Source organism: Melopsittacus undulatus, chromosome 6 (genome assembly GCF_012275295.1).
Source record: "Melopsittacus undulatus isolate bMelUnd1 chromosome 6, bMelUnd1.mat.Z, whole genome shotgun sequence".
Lineage (NCBI taxonomy): Eukaryota > Metazoa > Chordata > Aves > Psittaciformes > Psittaculidae > Melopsittacus > Melopsittacus undulatus.
The window spans coordinates 57,982,488-58,007,960 of record NC_047532.1 but is presented as its reverse complement, the minus strand read 5'-3'; the positions used below and the strand labels follow the sequence as shown (position 1 = coordinate 58,007,960).

General features: G+C 51.2%; 1 protein-coding gene across 1 annotated transcript in view; it reads right to left on the bottom strand.

The window, feature by feature from the left end:
- The window catches only part of EPHB1 (EPH receptor B1), a 77,394-nt gene that overhangs the window by 5,772 nt on the left and 46,149 nt on the right, over positions 1-25,473 (bottom strand). The window contains exons 4-16 of the mRNA XM_034064287.1: positions 24,251-24,406; positions 21,367-21,702; positions 18,629-18,810; positions 17,271-17,433; positions 15,342-15,450; positions 15,065-15,129; positions 11,465-11,587; positions 8,743-8,990; positions 8,386-8,601; positions 6,158-6,307; positions 5,354-5,547; positions 4,686-4,841; positions 2,969-4,306 (exon numbers count right to left, since the gene is read on the bottom strand). Coding sequence (XP_033920178.1) covers positions 4,198-4,306; positions 4,686-4,841; positions 5,354-5,547; positions 6,158-6,307; positions 8,386-8,601; positions 8,743-8,990; positions 11,465-11,587; positions 15,065-15,129; positions 15,342-15,450; positions 17,271-17,433; positions 18,629-18,810; positions 21,367-21,702; positions 24,251-24,406 — 2,207 coding nt within the window. The 3' untranslated portion in view covers positions 2,969-4,197. The remainder of the gene's footprint in view (positions 1-2,968; positions 4,307-4,685; positions 4,842-5,353; positions 5,548-6,157; positions 6,308-8,385; positions 8,602-8,742; positions 8,991-11,464; positions 11,588-15,064; positions 15,130-15,341; positions 15,451-17,270; positions 17,434-18,628; positions 18,811-21,366; positions 21,703-24,250; positions 24,407-25,473) is intronic.

Genomic DNA, 25,473 nt, shown 5'->3' with positions numbered 1-25,473 from the left:
AAAAAAAGACAAAGCCAACACAGACACACACACAAAAGATACAAAAGGGCTGAGGTTTTTGCAGTTGCCATAGGAATGCAGAGAAGGAGCTGACAACTGCCAAGCATTCCTGTGAAAGGACAGGAGCACGGCAAGCACGATGCGGGCTCACTTGAAGGCAACCCAGGTGAGCAACCACATCCGAGTGCTGCTCCTAAGCACAGAGGCAGGAGCAGTCAGAGGAGCAAAGTGCCATGACTGAGCTTCAGCTACCAGAAGCTACAACCCACCCCAGCAGAGTCCACCAGTGAAGGGCACCTCCCAGCACCAGCAAACGGCAGATGAACCTACCAGGACCCTGTGTGATGGATGAAACCCAGCCTAGAGGAGAGGTCTGTGGAGTTGGTTCATTTTGACCAGAAAAATCTTTTTCTAACTTTCATTTCTGTGCAAACCAAAACTGCGGGGGGGGGGGGGGGGGGGGGGGGGGGGGGGGGGGGGGTGGGGGGATGATTTTTGAGCCATCCCTTACCCTTTGGGATCTAAAAAAGGAATTCCAATGGATCAGAAGACGATGTGAAACAGAAGCTTTAATTTTTAGACCACAGTTAGTGGTGTCATTTTATTTTTTTCCACTTTTTTTTCTTTTTTCTTTTTGCCAAATGTGGGGTCCATTCCCTACATTTGACAAAACTGCTCCACGTTGGCAAAGCATCCAGTGGATCCAAAACTGCACCACTCCTCAGTGCACAAAAACATAGCTCCAGGTCCCACCACTGCCTGTGGCTTCTGCCTCATCTCTGCACAAGGCAAAGTGAGAGCATCTTGACTGCTTCTCCACAACATCGTTAGTGAAGGAGACTTCTTAAATGACCTGAGCCAACCAATGACCAGCCAAGCACTCAGGAGTCTCCTTCTGACACAGAGGACTGAACGCTGGCAGCAAGCCTTGACTTAGGCAGCACCTCTTTGATGGGGCCCTGCACCTCCTACCCTGGTGAGAGCTTCCTCCTTGGCATCTGATGAAGGAAAAGAAGAGCCAATGCAAAGACACACAGCCATGCTGTCATGACTAGGCAGAGATAATGCTATCATTCCTGGACAGAAAGGCTTTGTGAAGCATGGGGAAAGCTGCAAATCTGTGCTATGCAAACACGGTGCCACTCTCAGACAAAAGCCTCTCCCTCCTCCATCAGTGGCAGACCCGGGGCCCAGATGTGCTTCCTTTCCATGCTGACACCCACAGCACAAGTTCTTTGCAAGCCAGAAACTTGCCTGCAGCAATGGGCATGGGTATGGGCAAGGCAGCAGTGGTACTTTGTCTATCAGTGTTTGGCAGCTCAGGTGAGCCAAGAGCCAAGGAAGGTCATGAGCATTATCCACACTGGGAAATCAAACCAAGATGTAAAGCAGGGCTCAGTATCTCTGAAAGCATCTGAGTACTTGGGCAGCCAGTTTATCCACTTGTAGGTACCCCATCTGCTGGGTTGGATGTGCAGGACTCGATGCTTCATGTTACAAGCTTTATATTAAGAAAGGGCTGTGATGCCATCACATCATCCCTCCATCCAGGAGGATGCAGAGCAGGGCTGCCGGACCAGCTGCTTCACAGGTGCTTGCGCAGCCGAGCAACATACACCAGGGGAGTCATAAAGGTGGGGTTTTGATATTTAGTCTGTGTCGCTCTCATGCACTTCTTTAAATGCCTTTAGCTTCCTTCTAATAAAAATCATAAAAAAAACCCACAAAGGATCCTTCACTGCCAGCGAATATCAATGTGGTGAGGCAGCATATTAGCATGCACAGTGCCCGCTCCATCTGCATGTTGTATTCCGTGTGACAACATCCTGGAATACAGATTTGGGCCGCAAGTATCCCAAGAGGTATTAGCAATCGTCTATCAGACAGGACGAGGAGCAGTCCCTGCTGTTGTAAACAAGGGGTGTTTTTCTCTGTCTCCTTCTCTGGGGGGAGTTCAGTGATTTGAAACAAGCTCATTCCTGTATCTTGTTAGTTCCTGTTCTTCAGCAGAGCAGTGGGCCATCTTCTTCAGGCAATTAAAGAACTAAAATTGCAGGTGTAAAAAGCACCCCATCACCAGGGTCCTTCATCTGCTGGTGGTGTCAGCCACCATCCTCCTGAACCAAGTACATACTCTCCATAGGACACAAGGGGGTCCCCTAGCCAGAGAGCAGGACGCTGGGCAATCCAATTGTGCAGATGGACAAGGAGCAACCCCATGGTGTGATTGGATGTGAGGCATCTCCACAGCAAGGAAGGACAAGGGGGAAAATCCACAGCACAGGTAGACAGGAGACATCCTCCAGGCACCAATGGACAGAGCATCCCCACGGCACAGCCAGATATGGGTACCCCCATAGCACAGACACAAGGTATCCCTGTGGCAGAGCTGGATGGGGTGCATCCCCGCAGCCCAGGAGGATGCAGTACATCCAACACAACATGGATGCAACAGGGCGCAAGCAGATGTGGGGCATCCCCCCAGTGGGGGTGGATGCTCAAGGAGGACAGAGTTTCTCACACATGTACAGGCCACCGAATAAGAGCAGGGACCAGCAGCCCCTGAGGCACAATGGGCAGCCTGCCCATGCCGCTGCTCTCCCTGCCATGTGGGTGCTGCCTGCTGCCAGTGCAGTGCCTGGAAGACCATGGTGATGGATCATTACAGCCTGCACACAACCATCTAAGTAAAAGCCTTATTAAGAGTTCATTCATTTTATAAACTCCCAGCGCGATCCACAGAGGGAAGTCAGATTGCCCAGTCTTAAAATATTCTGTGTAAACACTGACACGCGTCTAGTAATTTTAACTAGATCAATTTGCAAAAGAGACCGACGGTGGAACAAAAAGAAAATCAAATTAAACACAGGGAAACATTCACTGGAAGAGGCTTTAAGGAAACAAGTAGTAAAACACAGCAAAAGGACAGGTGGATGAACAGAGACATACACAAGACTAATGGACCTACCTCTGAAGCCATGAAACCTAAGTCTGTAAATCAATGTCAAAATCCTTAGGTCCACAAGACGGAGAAAAAAGTCCTCCATAGCCATCTTCCACGCATCGCTGAGGCTCGGGAGGCCTTAGCAGTCTGTTTCCCAGAGCACCTCTCCTTCTCCAGCAGTCACCAACCCAGTCACAACCACACAGCAGCTCCTCCAGTCCCATCCCGTCCCCATCGCACCGGCTGGCCCTTGGCATCCTCCTTGATTGCAGGATGCTTTGCTGTTGGGCACTTCCCTGCTCCCTCCCACTCCTGGGAGCTGTGGGTACAACCCCTGTTCCCCCCTGGGCTGGGGACCAGCTAGCTGCTGGCCGCAGGGTCAGCGGTGATCTTCAGTCATGGACAAGCAGTGAGTCCACGGTAGGGTAACGACGTACACACGCGCACGAGCGCACACACACACGGGAACACCTCTTTCTGTTTTCCAGGATGGATTGGTATTTTTTTTTAATCCTTTTTCTTTTTTTTTCCTTTTTGGAAAAAAATGCAAGCAAAAGAGAAAAAAAAAACCAACCAAAAAAAAAACCCCAAGGTTTTCTATTGAAGGTACATCACTTCTTCAATATGAAGACATTAACTGGATTGAGTCGGATCCTCCATGCAGTGGTCAGTGAAGTCCTTTGGTAGTTGCTGGAGCGGCACCCGGGTGGGATGGCAGGGAGCTGTGGAGAAGTCTTCAGGACTTCCAGTCCATGAGCAGAGAAGGGAGTGGGGTGAGCAGGGAAGGACAGGGCAGGGAGGGAGGTCAAAAGAAGAAAAGGAAGGTGGTTTCTCCGGATGGGATGCTCCATTTCATGCCTCTCCCTTCCCCCTTCTCAGTTTTGACCACTGCTCACTGGTGGTGGGATTGGAGTCTGGTCTCTAGGGTTTGGGTTTGCTTCCCCAATGCACATTGGTTTGTCTTCATTGTTTTTCTGTGTTTGTTTTGTTTTTTAAATATATGATTTGTACATATTTATATGTATTTATAAGCTGTTCCCCATGACAGTGGTAAGTGTGCTTTTGTTGGTGAGGAACGGAAGTCACCAGTTAGAGATGAGTCCCAGGAACATCCTTCATCTGCGGTCACAGTTCCCCAGGCAGAGGCAGCATCTCTCCAAATGCTGCCCATGGGGCCTGTCAGTTCCTCCCCTCCCACCTCTGCCCCTCCACTACGTGCCCTCCCCATCCCCTTCCCCATCGAACAAGGGACGTCATGCCATCGAGGTCGGAGACTGACTCATCTGTACTCGCATGGACTGGACACTGTTCAGGATCTTCTTCTGGTGCCCAGCCAAAGTCACCCCTATTCTCAAGAGGTCTCTGGAACACAGATAGACAGAGAAATATCAGTGGGCAGCTGCAGGCCAGTGTATCCAGTTTGCTGTCTCTTGGTGTGGTGAGGGATGTAAATTCAGCTGGTCCATGCCTTTCAGCAGCAGAACAGCCACAGTGCTCAAGTGCAGCCCTGTGAGTATCACTGGGACAAAGTGGGACCAAGAGCAGGGAGACCCACACACTGATGCCCAGATGGTGAACACAGCCACCTCCAGACTCAGGGTGCTTCAGCTGATCAGTGTGATGGATACTTGCACCCTTCCTTTGCAGGTGCCTTAAACTGACCTTCCCACCACCCTGCAACCCCAACCAGCCTTGGACAGCATCCAGCTTTTGGGCATCCCTCACATGGCACCCAACTTACTCTGATGTCATCTGGGCAACAAGCTGCAGGGAGGTGAAGCCAGCAGTCAGGAAGCTGTCTCGGTACTGGCTCATCTTCACAGCGCTCAGCCAGTCGTCTACTGAGGTAAAGGCAGTGAAGTCGGGGATGGAGCGGTCAAGGAGGGGCTGAGAAGGCCTGCAAGAGGACATACTGCTGGCAACAAGCCCAACCAGTGCCTAGGGGCTGCCATACAAGAGCCCAGCCAGTGCACAGATGCCCTCCCCAAGCCTGTGGTCTTGTGCATCCCCCAGCACTACCCTGCTCCCACCAAATGTCTGAGACAAGGAAGGCCATGAGGAAGGCCTGTCCCATGTGAATACTGCTCTGCTGATCAGCAGTTTGCAACCCCACACGTTGTAATCCAGCTGCAGGAACTGCAGGGACAGAGACACTGGCAGAACGGACACTGCACCCGTATGGTCACACACCATAAAGAATCAATAACAAAGAATTATTGCTTGGCTTGACTGAAAACTATGTGTTCTTTGTCTGCCTGTCAGGCAAAGCAAAGACAGAAACCCCCCAAGCCTGGCAAATGATTGATGAATTCCTATCATTCCCTCCAGCAGCACAAGCTGTGCAGGGAGCCTGTCGCCATGGCTTGGGATGCAGACCTGAGAGCATTCCCCACGTGCTGGGAGACTCACACAGCGGTGATGGTAGCCACAGTTTTGAGGCTTGCCGGGTTGCGGATCATTTTATCCAGGGTGTTGACTATCTCGGTGAAGCGAGGACGGGTGTTGCGGTCCTTCTGCCAGCAGTCCAGCATCAATTGGTGCAGGGCAGCAGGACAGTCCATGGGTGGTGGGAGCCGGTAATCCTGCTCAATGGCATTGATGACCTGCAGGGTAGCAGGGAAGAAAGCAGCATGTGAGGAGGATGAGGGACTTGGAGATCTCATATAGGAAGAAAACACAGCCAGAGCAGTCGGTAAGCCACCCCTGCCACTCCTCATTCCGAGCCAAGCTCCTTGTGCGGGCAGAGGTGCTACAGGCAGCGCTGCCACAGACTGGGAAGGCAGCTGCCAGCCCATCTGATCAGCAGCAAAGGGAGCAGGAGGAGACTCTCCTGGCTCCGACAGAGCTGGGGCCCTCAGAGGTTAATCTCTGCTCTGATGCTCCGCGCACCGCAGTTCCTCTCTGCAGAGAGCTGCCACTCATTATCTCAGCAGATCGCATCGGAGTACAGCAGTCCAACTACCAAAGCTCTTTCCCTGCTCACAAACCCTCTGAACATTTTCAAAGGCCCTGCGGCTTGCTGAAGTCCAATTACCAGCCCACTGGCTTTTCTTCCCAATTTTCCTCCTTGCATCCTCCTGTTCCCTAGCCTGTTTCATCTCCAAAACTGAGTGCTGCCGAGGCTTCATGAAAGAGCAGATAACCATTCAGCCATTGTTTTGGGAATAAGCCCACCATCACCTCCAGAGCTGTGTGAATGACCCCAGTGCTTACATCTTGGTTGGACATGTCCCAGTAGGGCCTCTCCCCAAACGACATCACCTCCCACATGACGATGCCATAGCTCCAGACGTCGCTGGCCGAGGTGAACTTGCGGTAGGCAATGGCCTCTGGTGCTGTCCACCTGACAGGGATCTTCCCCCCCTAAGGAAAAAGGGAGAGCAGCTGAGAAACAGCTCCCTTGGCAGAGGAGCCTGGACATCCATGAGCCAGGGTTGGAGCCATTCTGCACAGCCCTGGCTGCCAGTCCTAGGGATGCCACCAAGGAGTGAGCTGGTGGTACCCGATGTGAAGAGGAGACAGGAGCCAAAAACATGCCCATGGACGTATCATGTACCTGCACAGAAAGGCCTCACTAAGCAAAACAAAAGGGTTTATCCTACTCACATGTGACCTCTGAATGACACCTCCTCACTCTGGCTGCCCTACAGGACCCAGCACATCAATAGCCTGTCCTCAGGTCCCTTACCCAGGGAGACAGCAGGTGACAAGGGCTATTAGCAGGACTACATTAGTGCTTATCACAGGTTAAGAAGCCACAGCTATCCCCATGCATCGGCCTTCAATGGAAACAAGGTCAAACCTAAAAGCATTCTCTTCAGGATCATCTGGGCTCCCACAACTGTTGGAAGGTCCTTCCAGCCCTACTTCTGGAGAGGGATGCAAATATGAGAACATCTTTAAGCCTCAAAGGAGACTCAGAAAGCACTGAAATAGGAAAGCACCTTGGACACAGGGCCCCTCACTTCTCCTAAAGGCTCAAAATCAGGCTCAGTGTCTCAAGCCATCCCATTAGCTCCTGGCAGGATGGGAAGAGCTGGAGGCCATGCCAAGAGGGCAGGGATGCTGTGGAGGGACAGTGTGTACAGAGGGAATGCTCCAAGGGAAAGCAACCCTGAAATAACAACAAAACCAGCCAAGGGATGAAGGAAAACCACAGACATGTCCAGTATTTACTGGGGGCAGAACTGCACTGTAAAGCGTTCAGTGCAATTGTTTTGCGTAGGCTTTCTGCCGAAGTGTCAGCTGCTCTTGAAAGATGAATGGCAAAAAATGTGATTTGAATAACTACAAATGGAGAAATTAACTGCTAGGTTGTTTTTCCTGCCTTTTCCCCAGAGCTAAAAACCTGCTGTGGGAGGCAGAGTGATGTAATCACAGGCACAGCATCACTTCCCAGCTGCCGGGCAGATCTATTATGGCTTAAATTAAATAAAAACACAGATGAGACAACCTCTTTTATCTCTAAAGGTGGTGGAAAGGCTACTTCATACCTCATCCTAGCAGCTACTGCTGGGTGTCTGACCCAAGGCCACTGCCTGCAGCACAGGTCTGGGCAAGGAATGAGGCAGGTCCAGTGTAGGGCGAAACATCCCATGAGCAGGGGATAAAGAGCAAGGGGCTGCAACTGGGCCAAAACACAAAGTCAGCCATAAAGGCACTCCATGTGTTTCCCACTTTGGAGGCTGGAGCTCAAGAAACTGCTGCTACAGGAGTCGGTGCTGCCTTGTGTTTGCACCCAGTGCATGGTCTTTTAATTAATCAATTAGATGAGGCCAAGGGGCTGCTCATTCCCTTCTCCTCTAATCATCTTTAACACCACTAAGGGTCTCATGAGCTTGCTGGCCGGAGAATGGTCATGGTGGGGAGTTGGGTGTCCCCTGGGGTGGCAGGGAGCAAAGGGACAGTGGGGCTGCCATTACGTACAAATGAGTTAATTAAGGATGAGAAGGGTGGCTGGGGAACAGCAGAACTCCCATTAGGCTTGACTCTTTCATTAATGCTGGAACAAGGTTCCAGCAGAGAAAGGCATACCAGACCTGGAGCACCAGGGAGTTAAAATGCCATAGCTGTGCCATCAGGAGACGCTGTGATCTCCCTTACTGTCTCTGCAGTGACTCCTCCATGCACCTTCCCTTCATGGAGGAGAACGAAGGGGCTTTTCTGGAAACTGCCAAGGGCAGAAAGGTGCTTGGAGGAGGAGTGATGCAAAAAACATAAAAGAAGGAAGAGAAAAGAGGCAAAAGAGGATGATGGGTGGGAACCACAGCCAGGGGCCCTGGGCCACAAGCCTGTGTGGTGGGAACCCTCCTGAGATGCTCCCACCCATGGTGGAATATCTGGAGTATACATCCAGTGCCCTTCTCCCAGGTCCAGCTGGCAGCAGATGCAAGGCAGGCACTGGGGATGGTGGGCAAAACAAAACCTCACGAAGTACATACCAAGGAGCTGGTGTAGGTAGGGTCAGACGTATCATCCTGCAAATAGCGTGAGAGGCCAAAGTCAGACACTTTGCACACCAGGTTGCTGTTGACCAGGATGTTCCTGGCAGCCAGGTCTCGGTGCACATAATTCATCTCTGCAAGGTACTTCATCCCAGCAGCAATTCCTCTGAGCATCCCCACCAGCTGTATCACTGTGAACTGGCCATCATTTTGCTGCAATCAGAAAGAGCAGGCACTGGGGTGAGCATACAGACCCCACAGCTGCTCAGCCCAATCTTAAGAGGATGCTGCACCTCCACAGAGGACTACCCACCTGCCCTAACTGATTAAGGCAGAGGTATGCCAGCATCTTACCCGCAGGAAGGAGTCAAGGGCCCCATTCTCCATGAATTCAGTGATGATCATGACTGGTCGGCTTTTGGTCACCACCCCTTCCAGCCGAATGATGTTGGGGTGGTCAAACTGCCCCATGATGCTGGCCTCGCTCAGGAAATCCCGGCGCTGCTTCTCAGAATAGCCAGCTTTGAGTGTTTTGATGGCCACGTAGATCTCCCGCTTGCCAGGCAGCTTCAGGCGTCCTTTATACACTTCTCCAAACTCCCCTGCAAGTGCAAGACCATCCGCTACCATCTACTCCTCCACAAAAAACATTGCAAAGCATAATGGTACCTTGAGCTGCTTGGTCTCCAAACCCACTGGATGAGGAATTACCTTCGGCAATACTCTCCTCTATAAATCTATTCACCTGTCCTCTTTAAAAGGGGCAATGTTTGCTGCTGAGGAAGTGTTTAGGCTTGCAATCTTCTCCAAGGTGACCAATAGAAGAAGAGGCTGGGGTTCCTCTTGCAACCCCCCTAATAAGGATTTGCAGAGCAAGAGCAACAACATTTAAGGACTACCTCAAATATCAGCTGTCAGCCTTGATAATCTCAGTTGCCTTTTTGCACATCACTTATCTTGGAATGGAAAATAGTTGGGTTGTTTGCATTGCTGCCCTCTGATTTAAAATGCAGAGAAAATGTCCTCTCATTTTCAGCGGGAAAGCTTTTCCTTCACCAAGGCAAAATTTGCCTGTGGAGGGATTATGTTTAAGCCAGGTTTGCAGCCACTTTGCCTTGATGAGTAGCAAAGGGCAGCTAATGCACCTCTGAACTTGATCCCGATCAAACTAGCTCATTGCTTCACCACAACTTCCCCTGGCTTCTCACTTTCTCTTCTACAAGTATAACACGTTAATTTAAAAATGGCAATAAAACCAGCACAGATGACATACAGATATGTGCATGTATGTATATATACATATGTATAGAAATATGGCACAGACTAGAGCGAGATCTGATTTTTTCTTGTTATCTCATGGAAAAGCCAAATGGGAAATCCCAAGAGGCCCCACTGTCATCTAGCAAATATGTTCATAGAGCTTTTCCTGCCTCATAGAAACTGTAAGAACACAAATCAACTTTGTGTCCACCCGAATTCATCATAAAACCTGATGTCTTGAGGCTTCCTGGTCTAGTGGGCAGGTCCCTGAGGACTGGAGATTGGCCAACATGACACTTCTCTACAAAAAGGGCAGGAAGGAGGACCCCAGAAGCTACAAACCTGTCAGCCTGACCTTAGTGCCAGGGACGGTCATGAAGCAGATGATCTTAAGTGAGATTATAAAGCATGTGGGGGAAAACACGGGGATCTGGCCCAGTCAGCACAGGTTCATGAAGGGAAAGTCCTGCTTGACCAACCTCATCTTCTGCAATAAGGTGACCCACCTAGTTGATGAGGGAAAGGCTGTGGACTTTGTCTATTAGGAATTAAGTAAAGCATTTGACACTGTCTCCCACAGTGTTCTCCTGGAGAAACTGGCTGCTCATGGCCTGGATAGGTGTATTCTTCATTGGGTTGGAAACTGGCTGGATGGCCTAACACAAAGAGTGGTCGCAAATGTTATCACTTCTTGTTGGTAACTGGTCACTAATGGTATCCCTCAGGGCTCAGTGTTACGGCCAGTGTTGTTTAACATCTTCACTGACGATCTGGATGAGGGGATTGAGTGCACCCTCAGTAGATTTGTGGATGACACCAAGCTGGGTGGGAGTGTTGATCTGCTGGAAGATAGGGAGGCTCTACAGAGGGATCTGGACAGGCTGGATTGATGGGCTGTGGCCAATGGGATGAGGTTCAGAAAGGCAAAGCACTGGGTCCTGTATTTGGGCCACAACAACCCCATGCAATGCTACAGGCCTGGGGAAGAGTGGCTAGAAAGCTGCTTGGCAGGAAAGGACCTGGGGTCCTGACTGGTGGAGCTCAACATGAGCCAGCTTGTGCCCAGGCAGCCAAGAAGGCCAACGGTATCCTGGCCTGTACCAGCTCTAGCGTAGCCAGCAGAGTGAGGGCAGTGATCATCCTCCTCTGCTGGGTGCTGGTGAGGCTGCACCTCGAATCCTGTGTTCAGTTCTGGGCCCCTCACTACATGAGAGAGATTCAAGTGCTGAAGTGGGTCCAGGGAGGAGCTACAGAGCTGATGAAGGGTTGTGGAGCACAAATGTGATGAGGAACAGCTGAGGGACCTGGGGTGGTTTAGTCTGGAGAAGATAAGGCTCAGGGGGAGCCTTATCGCTCTCTGCAGCTACCTGACAGGGTTGTAGTGACGTGGGGGTTGGTCTCTTCTCCCCAGTAACAAACAATAGGACAAGAGGTTGTGGCCTCAAGCTGCACCAAGGGAGGTTTAAACTGGATATTAGGAAAAACTTCTTTATCAAAAGGTCAATCAGGCATTGGAACAGTCTGCCCAGGGCAGTGGTGGAATCACCATCCCTAGAAGTGTTCACAAACCATGCAGAAGAGGCCCTTAGTGACATGGTTTAGTGAGTGGTCTTGGCAGTTCTGGGGTAATACTTGGCCTTAATGATCTTAAAGGTCTTTTCCAACCTAGTAAATTCTATGATTCTATGATTCCTTGAGGATTTCCCGTGAAGGACCACATGTACACCCCAAAAAACTGCTCCAGGTGGGTGTCTGGCCATGCAGGAGCAGTGGAGAGGGCAGGAAGGGATGGGCAGCAGGCGATGGCAAGACCCACCTGCTCCAATGACTTCTTCAATCTTGACGAAGGATACATCAATCTCCTTAGCGAACTCTCGGACTGCCTCATTGGGATCCTCATAGGTGAAGGGGTCAATGTAGATCTTCATTCCTGGAGACCCTTGTTGCAGGAAATACAGAAGCAAAGCAAAAGGGAGAGAAAATAACAGCATTGGCCATGGCCAAGAACTGGAGACCCCCATGTCCTGACACTCTCTGTATGCCCGTTAAGATGGCTGCTAATACTGTCCTCACATGTACCACCTCCATAGACCCCTACCATCCTCTTTGGTCTCCCCTGTTCAACCTGACTCTCCCCTACATTCCCTCTTTCCCCCCTCTGCCTCTGTTCCTCCACTATTATCCTTCTTCTTCCTCCTCCCTGGCAATGGGGAGCAGTTACAGACGTGAACTACAATTAGCTGGCTTTACAGTGAGGGCTTTATGAGGCTCAATGCATTAGTGAAGAAATATTTATTTACCAAAAAAAGCCTCTGATAGCTTTGTGGCAGCTACTAAATTGACAGAGTGCAGCAATTATAATCAACAACCTGTATGGAGCCATAAAATACAGCTTGGCCTGCCTCCATGACAAGTGTGTGGTCCCTCGCACAGGGGCAATGCACACAGCAGGATCCAACCATGCTGCAGGGAGATGCAGTAAGTGGGATCTTGCCCTTTTCAAATGGCAGAGAAACCAAAAGAGGCCCCCAGATTCCCTAGATGGTGTTAGCAGACATCTTATCAGGATGCTCTGGGGCTTGCAGAGCGGCAACGGGCAGAGCCGCAGGTCAGAGCATGCCCATGGCCATCCCTGGGCCTGAGCTGAGCACTGGTGCTGTACAACAGTCCCCAAAGAGGACCCGGAATGGGCTGTGGTCCTCCAGTGGGGGATCAGCCTCCTGTGCCATTTCTTAACCAAAAGGGGACTGGAGATGGTGTAGCAGCCCCTCAAGGTCATCTCTGGAGGAGACCAGGAGGGATATTGCCTGGTCCTCCTTCCTGAGCCACCTTGCACTTACTGTGATCAACAGTGTTTGATTCCTGTCACACTGGTGTTTCCCAAAGCCCTTCTAGAGGCAACCATAGATGAATACATGGACCACAGCGTTGTCCCTGAACAGCTCCACGCTGGGAATCCAGATCATCTCCCAGACACATTGCAAGTAATTTGGGAGGAGGCATGAAAGGTTCACAGAGGGGCAGAGCTGGTGCAGAACAGCTGCCTAGGGAGAACTGCTTGCAGGGCACTCAGGACTTGGGAGGGACCGGGCAGGAGCATCCTCATGCCTAAAAGGGCCACCTGGGGCAAAAGCTCTGCACCTTGGAGGCAGGCGGGGAAAGCTGCAATGAAGCCATCTGTGCATCTCCCAGTTCATAAATCCCTTTATGGCTCTGTCTCATACACTTTAACTGCCCCATAAATTTTTTTACAAGAGCAGCTGATGCTCCAGCCAGGATTACAAAGGGATTTACAGGATCATAACTGAGACTGACTCACTGATCAAAATATTGAAGAAATAAAGCAGGCAATAATGCTGGAGTTTCTTGCCCACCATCAACATAGGCTGGTTAACAAACACCCTCTGATGTGCCCTGGGGTCTGCTCCTAGGCTCAGTGAACACCAGGTTTAGCTCCCCCCCTAATGCTCATCCCATCCAAACAAATGGGATTAGGTCACCTAAACCCATTACTGATCTCTGCAAACCTCAGGCACTGGTTCATCATCACTATGCTGGCAAAACCTAGGCAAAATGCCAGGTACCGGAGCACAGCACCAAAGGCAACCCACGCTGAGCCAGCCTGCAAAGAAAGGTCTGCACTCGTAAAATCACCCCGATACTCCTAGAAACTGGATTAGGCCATTTATCTCTACTGCAGATGATGGCAAACCTTTTGTCACTCTGAAAGTTTAAGCGCTCTGCCCTACAACCCTGACTCCAGCACTAGATTCTTTCTGACATCATTTTTCCTTGGGAATAAATATTGCCGGGACAGAGAAAAACCCTTTCACACTGAATCACCGCCACTCCAACAGGGCGCTTTCCCTATCTTCCCTATCTCAAGGCTCCCAGCGAAGGAGTGGTAGAGATAAAAGCATGAGAAATGGCAACCTGAGAGACCCCATCTCTCCCCAGAACCAACCTAGGGCAGTCCTTATCAGCTGGCAATCCTGGGGTGCTCCTGGGAGCAACAGCAGAGCTGCAATTGCTGTGCTGCTGCTAAACATGTGGGTGATTTGTTCCAATGGATGCACTTGTTACTCCATTAGTTGCTGGCCACAAATTTCCCACCTGTTTTGCTCAAGCATCTGCAGTAACCAAGCGCCTGGAGGCTCGCTAACCTTGAAAGGGTTTTGCTGTGCAACCAGGAGCCCCAGCACCCTGTCTTCCTGGCACTGATCCTCACATATCCCAGCTTTAATACTACACACAGACACATAATTTGTTTCTCTCCTACCTGGTATGAGCACCCTGTGTTTTGGAGTGCTTAGGGTGAGCTAGGAACACAGCCAGGGTGTGAAATGTTTCAAAACAGAGGAGAAACAAAAGAAATAAGCCCAGCCTGACACAGACCAAGCCATCAGGCATCAAATAAATCTTCCCCTGACATCCAAGGTGCAGAAACACAGAGAAACAAGGGAGGAAAATCACAGGTCCATTGTATTTAAGGATCACGGAGTGATGTTCAGAAAGCAGTTTATTGTTTGCTGGGAGGCTTAAGGTCCCCCACAGCCCTGCCATCATGTTGGGAAGGTTTGGTATGAAGCTGAGAAGGTCAAGAGTTCTAATGTGCTGTTGCTGGCTTGGCTGGGCTCACCTGGCTGCCTCCAAACCCCCTCCATCCCTGTCAGCACTCCTGTTTTTCTCTGCTAGACTGATCACTCCATCCCCACTCCTCCCCATGCTCACCCATCCTGCTCCTGCCCTTCTCCAGCCACCCTTCACTCATCCCTGCATCCCATCACCATCCCTTTTTTCCCCAAGCAGGTGGTTTCTTCTGACAAGGAAAGCAAACTCCACCTGGGAGACATCTCTAGGAGAGTATAAATGGGATTTACATCCTGTGGGCATGAACCCTGTGAGCACTGGGTGGCAACTCCTCACCCCGTGAAGCTGCTTCTTTATTATCACTTCTGACCACCACAATGGCCTGCTGGCTGCTGCAGGGGCGCCTGAGCAGACATTATACACAACAGTGGAAGGAGCAGCCCAATACTGGGCTGCGGCAGGAAATCAGCTCATCCTCCCTCTGAATACCACCTCTCTCCTCCCCTATCTCCTTTGGAAGTCTTCACAGCACCCTCTCCCTATCTCCTCTGCACCTTACATCTCCCTCTCCCCTCAAATCCATCCTCATCCCCCAAATCCCCCTCATCACTCTTCTTTTCCCACCCTCAATGCTGCACCACTGACACACAGTCTGGGATAACTCCCAGACACACAGTTGTGGACATCTCTACTCTCACCCTATGGCCCTCTCCATCTGTCCCATGGGGCTTTCATCCACCTGCCACACACACTGAAGGTGGAGGCATGGGGCACATGCTGGGTGCAGGTATAGGAGTGTTTCCCCAGCCCACTTTCCCCCACTTACCTCGCCCAGTGCTGTAGTGCTGTAACTTATCGCTGTACACCGCTTCCTTGCTATAGGCACGCTTCCTGGGAGACAAAGGGAGAAAACAAGCCAGGCTTGAGGGACCAGTGGCTGGCAGAAGCCCCAGACTGCTCCCCTGAAGCAGCACCTGCTGAGCAGTGACAGCTTGGTGCTCCCTCCATCTATGGGATCTCCCGTCCCTCCCTTCTTACCCCACATCTCTCCCAGCTACATCTTAGCACCTCCACTTCCACGGACACATCTCATGGGGACCCACCTGCTGCAGACAATGGAGATGGCCACCAGTGAGACAATGAAGACCACCCCAGCCGCTGCGGACCCCGCGATCAAAGGCAGCTGTTCTCTCAGCTCTGACTTGTAGTCGTCTGCAAGACAAAAGGGAAGGGGTGAATTCTCCCTTGCACACTCATGGAGCAAGGGCAGCCTTCTGGGAATGCCCCCTCTGATTCCACGGGTGCCGCTCCCCTGGGAAGGTGGTGGGACAAGGGGGATCCAGGCAGGAATGTTGGTTGAGGTAGGTGATGAGTCTGTGCTGTACTGCATAGGGAATGATTGTCACACTTGGCTCACACATACTTTGAGTTAAAAATGTAGAAGAGAAGGTCCTGGGAATGAAGTCAAACCCATCACGCATGGGCCCAGTTTCCTGCAGAGATGAGGTTCACAGGATGGCTTTGTCCATGCCTCAGCAGTTTCTCTTCCCTCAAAAAAATGTGAACCTGTTGCCATTTTGACCAAATTTAACATGAGCCAATTCCTTTCATAGAGCCACAGCAACCACAGCACCAAGCATCCCTCAAACCCCCTGCATCCCCTTGGCCACCTGCTGTGTCCTTCAGCAGCAGACTGACATGAAAGCCAAGCTGGCATAGGTAGGACTGGACGAAGCCCAAGAAAGCCACTTGTAACCTCCATGTGTCTCCCCACATTTTCCTCCTCTTCTCCCCTGCCCCATTAGTGGTGTGGGTACCCACAGTGAGCAGTATCCAGCAGACCCCACAACCACAGGGGCTTCTGCAGTGCTCCAGAAACATCCCCCTACCTCCAATTGTCCCCAGCAAGGTCTGCCAGGCTGTGCCAGCAGCCACAACTGAGTTAACATAAAATTCACTCCAAAAGAAGCACATAAGCACCCCTTTATCTGTATTTTTCTATTCCGCAGTTAATTAGTAGCAACTAGATTTATCTCCTGCATGCTGCTTAAAGCCTGAGAAATTCTCATCTAACCATCAATTATAATTTAATAATCTACACTATCCGTTCTTATTAAATTTCAATTAATTGCTTATTTGAGGCAGGATTTTTCGTCTCGCTTCTCTAATCTTGAATATTCGAGGTACTGGGAGGGTTTATTACCATTTCCTTCCCTTTGGTCCCCTGCATGGTCCTCCTCTTCCCACTCCACTCAATGTGAGTGCAAGCACGGGGTGACCCGGTTTTAGGAAAGGAGAAAAGCCTTAGGAAAGGCAGCCAGCAGAGCTGGGACCCGTGGATGTCACCTGTGTGGAGCAGGAACCATGCAAGCAGCAGCAGGAAAGGGCTCTCTGAGGGGACTTCATCTGCTCCAGGAGTGCTTCATTCACTGATTTCTGGGTTACTTCTGAAGCTGGGATTAATGAAGAACCATCCCATGGGTTATTAGTCTCTAAAGGGATCTGGTATTTGTGGGTGCAGGGAAGGACCAGGGCCAGGAGAATGACTCTGGCAAGGAGGCCAGAAGCCACAAAGGTCATGAGCTGGCCCCTTCCCTTCAACACACCACCTCAGGGTGGCAAATCATCTTTCAACGATGGCTTTGACCTTTCCAGCTTTGTCCTGAACATCCCACAAGAGCATCCCAGAGTCCTTCCTCCAGGGATCTACAACCCTCCTCTCCTCCCCACCCCACAGTGCCAGGCTCACAGCTGGTGGCAGGGGATCTCTGCCACCACAGCTGGAGGCAGGAAAGACAGAACCGCAGCTAAATAGCAGGGGGAAAAAAGGGAGCTGAGAGATTCAAACCAGATTACTCCTCCAGCTGGCGATTAATAAGACACTGCTGTAAATCACCTGGCTTTTGCCACGCTGCCCTCTGGGAGCGAGCTTTGCAGAGGCAAGTTCATTTAATCCAATTAGAGCCTGAAGCTGTCACTGGAACAAAACAACCACCCCCTTTGCCTCCCTGTGCCTCCCTCCCCAGACTCACCATCCGTCAGCGTCTGGAAGCACATCTTCCCACTGTATTTGCCATAGCCGGCTACAGTGCGGGCTCGCACTTGCACCACATACACCATCCCGGGTCGTAGCCCCTCGATCCTGGCAGTGTTGGTCTGGCTGCGGGCCATGGAGGAGTTGTACTCGTTGTGATCCTGAAAGCATCACCGAGAGAGACAGTCAGATGCAACGGGAATGGGGAACAGTAGGGGGGACGATGTGCCCTGCAGCCCACCCATCCCCACTGATGGCAGCAATGAGTTTCATCTTCAGGAGAATCAAGCAGTAGCCCTGGTTCTGCTCCAGAAGGGAAAGCACTGGAGCCTGGGCAAGGAGGCTCAGATCCTCCTGGTTGCCCTTGATCCTTGATGCAGAGAATCCTGCAGAAACAGGTCCTACAAGCTCAGCTTGGCTTCTGAGGATCTGGGGAGGTCCCACAGGCAGCCCTCCTGGTCACCACCATAGCAAAGAGCATGGAGCAGTGGGGAAACAATAAGAGCATCCACAGCAAAAATATTCATGAGCAGCAATTTCCTCCTCTTTGAACCACTGATGTCCCTGCACATCATGCAGTTACAGAAACACCATAACACGCCCTACGAGACCCTGCTCAAGCAGTGTCAAGGGCAACTGGCCTGACAAGAGCCCCAACCCCTATGATCCCTGCTTCGCTAACAAGGGTTCTTGTGCTAAACCTTGCTGGAAGCCTCATGCATCCCAAATCTCATTTTCTGCAATGCTCCCCAGTGTTTTGCTTTCAAGGGGCTCTGGTGAGATCACCTAATTATTCACATTTAGAGGAATTCATTCAAGCTGGCAAGACACAGGAGGGATGAACAGCTTGGCCATGGCACGGTACACCACAAGGGTCGAGCGTGCATCCCCTGCGGGCAAGGACAGCGGCCAGTGAAAGGACACAGTGGGAGGCAAGTGACCCAGCACAGGGACAACCCTGATAACCCTCCCTGGTGCTTGCCATCCCCTCTTTTCCTCCTGACACTGACCCCAGCCTCCGAGTCACTGCTCGCTTTAGCAGATACCAGAGCCAAGCCAGCAACAGCACTGATGTACTGGAGGAAATGCTGCCACAGGAGAAGAATTAGCATTTGTGGCCACATCTCTTCCCTTCCTCTGCCTGCACATCATTCCCACCCTCCCAAGCCAGCGCAGGTGACCTGCTGCCTGTTTCACCCCCCATCCCACCACTCTGACTCTTGTCAGCAGAGAGCCTCATCGATGTTCCCCATCTCCCAGCAAGCTCAGGACCTGAGCATCCTCCCCGGCAGCACAATACAGAGCTCCACATGCCCCCAGCCCACGCTCCATCATAAGGTTTCCACCCGAGCTTACCGCTGCTGGCCTGGAGCCCACAGTGTTGCTGACATCGGGTGTGCAGATGCGGCTCAGCTTCTCATAGTAGCGGATCTCATAATCCAGGATGATGCCATTGGGTTGCTCAGGCTGAGGCCACGAAAGCGTGATGCTCCTCATTGTAGCACTCACCTGGTGCATGATGGGGACAGTGGAGGGTGCTGCCAAGGAAGCAGGGAGGAGTTAAAATTAAGAGAGGGGTAGGAACAATGGCCCTGGGGAAGGGGAAAATTCCCTGGACACACAGAGCATCCCAAATATCCCATGCCTGTGGCTGTTCACCACATGAGACAGGCTCACACGTTAGCAGTGGGATGAGCAGCATCTCAGCATCTTACATGGAACCAGAGCAGCAAGCTGCAAGGGAATTCTGGTATTTAAACCAATGACTTTTTAATTAGTGGGTTAGAAATCCTCAGTGCTCCTTCTCCCTGGGATTGCTTGCTCCAAGGATGTCTCCCACAGTGGGGCAAAGACAGCAAAGCTCTTCCCAGCAGGGACAAACCAAGACTCAATGGCATTCTTCAGCTCTACTTGCCATCTTCTGCTGTAACATCCTCTCTGAGGGAGCCAGCATCCAGCACTGTAGGAGCCTGTACCACAGCTGTGACCCCATGTGCTGTTATAATAGGATGTAGGAGCAAAACTCTGCCAACTCCCAGGATGATGATGGGAAACCAGCTCAGGGACACCCCAGCCCAGCAAGGGGACACCAGGATGCTGGAGCCTGTAGCACAGCTTTGGCTTAGCCCTGTCCCAGAGGAGCTGCTGGGTCTGCTCTCAGAGCTCTCAGGAGATGCTCATTCTCAATACCCAAATGTGTCTCTCCCAGAAGTTTTTTCCAAACCCCAAACACTTGCAAAACACTCTCAAACCATCCTTCAGCTCCTCACCCACACAGAGTTAAGAGAGCCGGTTTCCCAAAATAGCTACCAGGCACACTGTCCCCACTGCTCCTGCTCCATGTCCTGCTCTCTGCTCACACTGGAGCAATCCCAGGGCTAATCCACGCCTCAGCATCCCTTCAGCCAAGCACTCCCACAGGCAAGTATCCCTGGAGATGAGCATCCCAACAGCAACAATACCATTCTTCCACTATCAAGGACACCAAGCTACTATATTAGCTAGGAGCCACTTTTCCAAAGGCTTTTTGCCCTCCAAGTTATTCTTGAAAGAGTCAGAGCCAGCAAATATGGCCCTGATCCTGTACTTAATCCTGTCAAAAAGCCTCCCTATCATGACCAGGGCAGAGCTCAGCTTTGCACAACTAGCTTGGAGCATAGGATAGTGCCATGGAGATAATCTGGGTGTGATGGGAGCTCTATTCCATGTGGCTCCGCTGGGAGATGTCGATAACTTGGCACTGCCTTTGTTTACCTGGCATATTTAATCCTAGTTGTTTGGGGGTTTTTTAATCTCTCCACATCCATTCCAAGATGTTCATGGGCTGAAATTAAACACTTCGCTTGATTGCTGTTAATTGCTGCATTCCACACCCTGTTAGCATGGATAGCAGTGTGCAGGTGGATGGGGCTGGGAGCAGCCCTGTGGAGTGAGATGCACTAACCAGCCTGGATCCGGCTCTGCTGTTGGAAAAGCCAACTGCAAACCAAGCAATTTTACATGGACAGCACTGATATTGCCCTTGACATGTCTAATGCATTTCCATCACATTACCCCCCAGCCCATCCTGTGGCACTGGGAGCATTTCCATGTTAATATCCGTCCTTTGCAAGACAAGCAGGGAGTGCTGGGATATGAACAGGTAGCCACAGGTGGCCTGGCTGTTCTCAGCTTCCATACAGGCCCAGAGCAGGATTCAAGCACAGAAATGCACCAAAAATTCCCCTCCTGGAAAAGAAAAGGCCTGGAAACAAGAGGCAGGCTTGACTGCACATGGTTCAGGAGACAGTGATACCAGCCAGGCACAAGTATAGATTTGTACTGGCCAGAGCCAGGAGACTTAAATATTTATGCAGGTGTCTCCATTGCTCTGTCCCAAGGGAGCACCTTGGCAAAATCCGCCTACATGACACGTTCAGCACAAAGCAGGAATTACCATCCCCTTTCTTTGCCCAAAGCAGATGGGCTTCCATCTCCTCCACTCCCTGTGCTCCTCATTGCAGTCTGGGACCGGTTTCCCCCTTGTCATCTGTACCCCCAGCCTGCTGGCATCCCAGTTTCACTCAGAGCTGTTGTTCAGCTCCTGGCACCTGATCAGAAAAAGGGAGGGAAAGGGGAGCCTGGAAAAGGGGACAAGAGGAGAGCAATGTGCCAGAGGAGACAGAGCCTGAACTCAGCCCTGCTGCTCCTTCCATGCTGCAATGCAACCAGGCTGCATTTCATGGCTGGATTCACCCCATCTCCCTGATCCCACTTGCGAAAAGGTGGGAAATGGTGATGCTATTTCATCCCCAAGCAATCTAGAAGTGGATAGAAAACAGGTATGAGTCTCCTCTCTCCCACAACCCAGTTTGCACTTTTCCCATCCCATCCACCTCGCTAATGCTTTCCCTTCCTCTTTTCCTGGTCTTTCTTGCCTCTTGCCACCTTCCCCACAGCCCACTTGGGGCTGGCTGCAGGCTTACCACATCCATCACAGACCACTCACACACAAGGAGCTTTATCCTCCAGATATGGAGCTTCCTTCCACATGGAGCTTTTCATTGGTAGAGTATGGCTAAAACCCCCTAGCATTGCATCATGCCAGGACTCACCTGCTTGGTTGGTGGTGATATTGACGGACACGTGCTGCTGTGGGAAGGGGCTCTTGTTGGAAACCCCATTGACAGCCTGGATCTCAAAGGTGTAGGGCGTGTGTGCCCACAGATTGCTGATGAAGACCCTGGTCTCCGTCAGCCCCAGCTGCCTGGGGACAAAGTTCACGTTGTCATCACAGCGGGAGCAGGTGCGTCGGTCCGACCGGCACTTCTTGCAGATGATGTTGTAGGTGACATCGTCCCGGCCCCCTGTCTCTCGTGGCGGGTGCCACTCCAGGATGATGGACGTCTCATTGACGATGGAGATGACATTGCGGGGACCAGATGGGACACCTGCAACAAAGGAGAGCCCTTGAGACAGCCCTTGTCCAAAATGTTATGCTCAGCCCTCCTGGGGTTCAGCGGGAGCCCTGAGGGCTCCAGCATGGCTCCGTCTGTTCATCTGCCCATCACCTCCTGCCTCAAGAGGAATTTGGTCTCTATAGCTTTGTCCAAGTCAGGGTCAGGTTCTCCCCATTGGCAACACTCACCACCTGCATCACCAGCCGCAGAGGGGGGTTTCATAGTTCAGACAGGGACTCCTGTGGCACAAACCCACTTAGTCTCAAAAAAACCCAAACCATGCAGCGTGCACACAGATCCATCTGCAAAGATGGACTCACTTTAACAATCAGGAGATGCCGAGATGGAGATGTCGAGATACCTCCACTGCTCACATGGAGAAGCAACTCAAAGAGATTATCACAGTGAGAGAAACTCCACTTAGCCAGCACCACCAGATAAATGGAGGAGCAGTGGGCGAAGAGAGTCAAAAATGGAAAGTGGTTATTAATGATTCAATATCTCAAGTTGGGAACCCAGATATTTAACAGCACGGAGGAGAGCCGGCACCACTCTCCGGTTTGCAAGCAGCTCGGATGTTGGACGAGAGATCAAAATTGCATTGATCAAATCTACTGGGAGCCGTTGCAAATGCTTCGGAGGATGGGAATCGAACATAGCTCCGACTGCAAGCTCTGCTGAAACAGGGCCAGAGTCCACAAGGAGTGATTCAGGAGGAATCCAGGCAGGACAGCATCACTGAGGTACAAACATGCATCTACCCAGGTCTAGGGAAGGATTTGGCGTTAGCCAGGACAGCTCTGCATTCAAACCCACAAAATCCAGCTGCTGTGTTATGTCAAATAAGGAAAGCAATTAATTACTTGTGCTGGATGGGTTCAGTGCTGCACTTCCAAGGAAGAAAAAGGAGTTTGCCGTGATGCAGGGAGCAATAAAGATGATGGATGGCTTGACCCGTGAGGAAAGGTTAAGAGTGCGAAGCATGCTCTGTCTTGGGGAAAACCATCCCAGGGGAGCCCTCCACGTGTGTGTGCTGGGGAACATCGCTACTGCCTGCAGATAAATTAGCCCCATTAGTGGCCAGGGATGGCCTGGACAGAGGCAGCTTCATCAGCATGGGGGTGACATGGCTGGTGGGATGGATGGAGAGGTCATCCATGTAGGATGACCTCAGCTGATACCCTGCTCTGCTCACTGCTCCCAGCCAGCCCAGGAGGCCGTGGGTGGCCACCCCTGCCCAGCTCCCTGATTGCACTGCCCTCTTCCCCTGCTCCCTTAATCCAATCCCCCTCTTTGTACTGTAAGCAGACAAGCTGTTTTTCCTCCAGATAAAGGAAGAAAACTCTTTATTCTCTGGCCCAGCAGCAAACCGCTGTCTCCCCAAATTCCTCCCCTTTAATTGCAGCCCCTTCCCTCCTCTGCCAGGGGTATGGCGCAGGGACCACACTCGCAAGCATTGCCCTTGGGAAGGACTCTAGTTAAGGGACACAGCTCCACAGTGCTATTTACTCCTCTAACACAGAGAAACTGTCAGTGAACAGCTGGCACCTCAAATAGAGCCTTGTAAAATTAAGCATCGACAAGAAGAAATGAAAATCGGCAAATAGACTTTTTTAAACTGTATTTGCATAGCACAGCAATACTGTAAATCAGCTGTGTAACGAGACATAATAAAGATATATAGATTATCTGCAGTTGTGCTACCTGCTGAGTACCTCTGGTTTGACAGCTCAAGTGATCCAGCAAAGCATGCAAATCCTTTCCTCATTTCCAACCTGCATTTCAGGCACTTCCTAGCACCAAGGGTCCAGAGCATCCTTGTGTTAAAGCTGTTTGACAGGCTGACACCAAAACCCCATGGAGAGTGGGAATCGAGGCTGGGATTCATATTCTCAGTGGGCTCAAGAGCATAGAATCTCTTTTTTCTCTCATGGGCTGTTTTCTCACCGAAAGACAGGCTTGAGGAGGCTGCTGCCATCACAGGCAGCTTGGGCAGACACCCAAGGAGCAATGCATTGCATGCAACATCGTGCTGAATTCCAATGCTTAACACACCTTTTCCCCTATAAAAATAGAAATACTCCATCTGCAATGCTATGAACCAGACAGCAACAGCAGGTAACTTTAAATTCTAATTTGTCCTGTGGACTATCTCTGTACCATCACCACCACTGCCACAGTGAAGTATAAATCCACGTGGCTGCCAGAGAGGCAAGTTGCAGGGCTGTCCCGTCACTCATTGTTTGGTGTGTGCCACAGCAGTGTCCCAGGCAAGCACAGCAAAGGGTGATACAACAATTTCTATAGCACATTCCATAGTGCCATGTGGAAAGGGATGGGTGTTCACTATGGGTACCCCAGCCCTCTGCAAATCTAAACCCTCACAGTGGATTGACCACAGATGGCAACCAAATGTCCACCCAGCTACAATCTTGCTCCCGTCTGCAGCAGGACAGGGGGAGAAAAGAAGACAAAAAAGCTCCTGGGTAGAGATGCTATCCCCAGCAGCCCTCCCCACCAACCCTGATCTATTACTCACTGGTGCAGGCAGCTGCCGGTGGGTCAAAGTCTGCCCGGTAGTAGCCATTGCGGCACGTGCAGACCGGTGAGGCCTCGGCGGTGGAGCGGCTGTTGGAGGGGCACGGCACGCAGACCCCCGCACCCTGGCTGGCCTTGAAGGTCCCTGCTGGGCAGGCTGCAAGAGAAAGGAGAGGAAAGCAGTTGGGTGCCGAACCATCCCAGAGTGGAGGTGAGAGCAGGTCCTGCCCTTGAAACAGGGCAGAAGGAAAGACATACAGAAAAGCCTCATGCCTGTATCAGAGCTAAACAGGGTAGCACCTTCCTGTTGAAGTCTGTGTGGCCAGAACTTAACACACTGACCATGAATTATTTCTGTGGCCACCAGGAATGCACTGAAATCACACAGTATTCACAGTATTCACAGTATTAGCCAGGCAGAACAAGGGGGCTGCAGAAGCTGCTTCACTCCCCACAGCTTGTACCCAGACATGGGGATGGAAGGACCCCTGGCCCAGCAGCACCCATGGGGAAACAAACATGAAGGAGCAGGACAGTGTTCCCCTTCTGCTGCTCTGAAATGTCCTTTTCCACCACCCCAGGGGTATGGTTCAGGTCTTACATCTCTTTTGCCATGCAAAATCTGAATATTTAATTAAGAAGCTGATGGGAAGCCTATGCCAGTGTCTTACAGATCCATCCCCATTAAAGCCCTGCAGCCCAGGGCTGGGGATAATAATCCTCTTGGCCTTTGGCCTCCAAGTTAATTCAAGCAGGAAATGGAAACTAATCCATAAACAAGAAGATGTACCAGTTACAGCGAGGCTTTAGTCAGTGATAGGGAGAGATTTCATTCATCAACTGCTTTGCTGCTTTGCAGTTAGAGGGTGAAGGTGGAGTGACAAAGATGGGGTCCCCAGTCCCTGCTCACCCACCGGTCCTCACAAACTAGGTGCTGATGAATGGATGCTCATCCATCCTGGACATCTAATAAAACCCCCAGGTGGCCCCTATAAAACAGATGGCTGCAGAAGGCGTTGTCTGTATTTTGGCACATGTACTTGAGGGATCAGATCTCCAAATGAGATCCACCACCCATCTGCGACGAGACTGTGCCTAGCCTCACATAGAGTGGTCCCACCTCTGTTTGGCTCCTGGCTTTGCCCCTGTGATGCTCCCACCTCCAAGGCATGGCTCTGCAAAGAAACACCCCAAGTGTCTCATAAACACGGTGATGACTGAGAT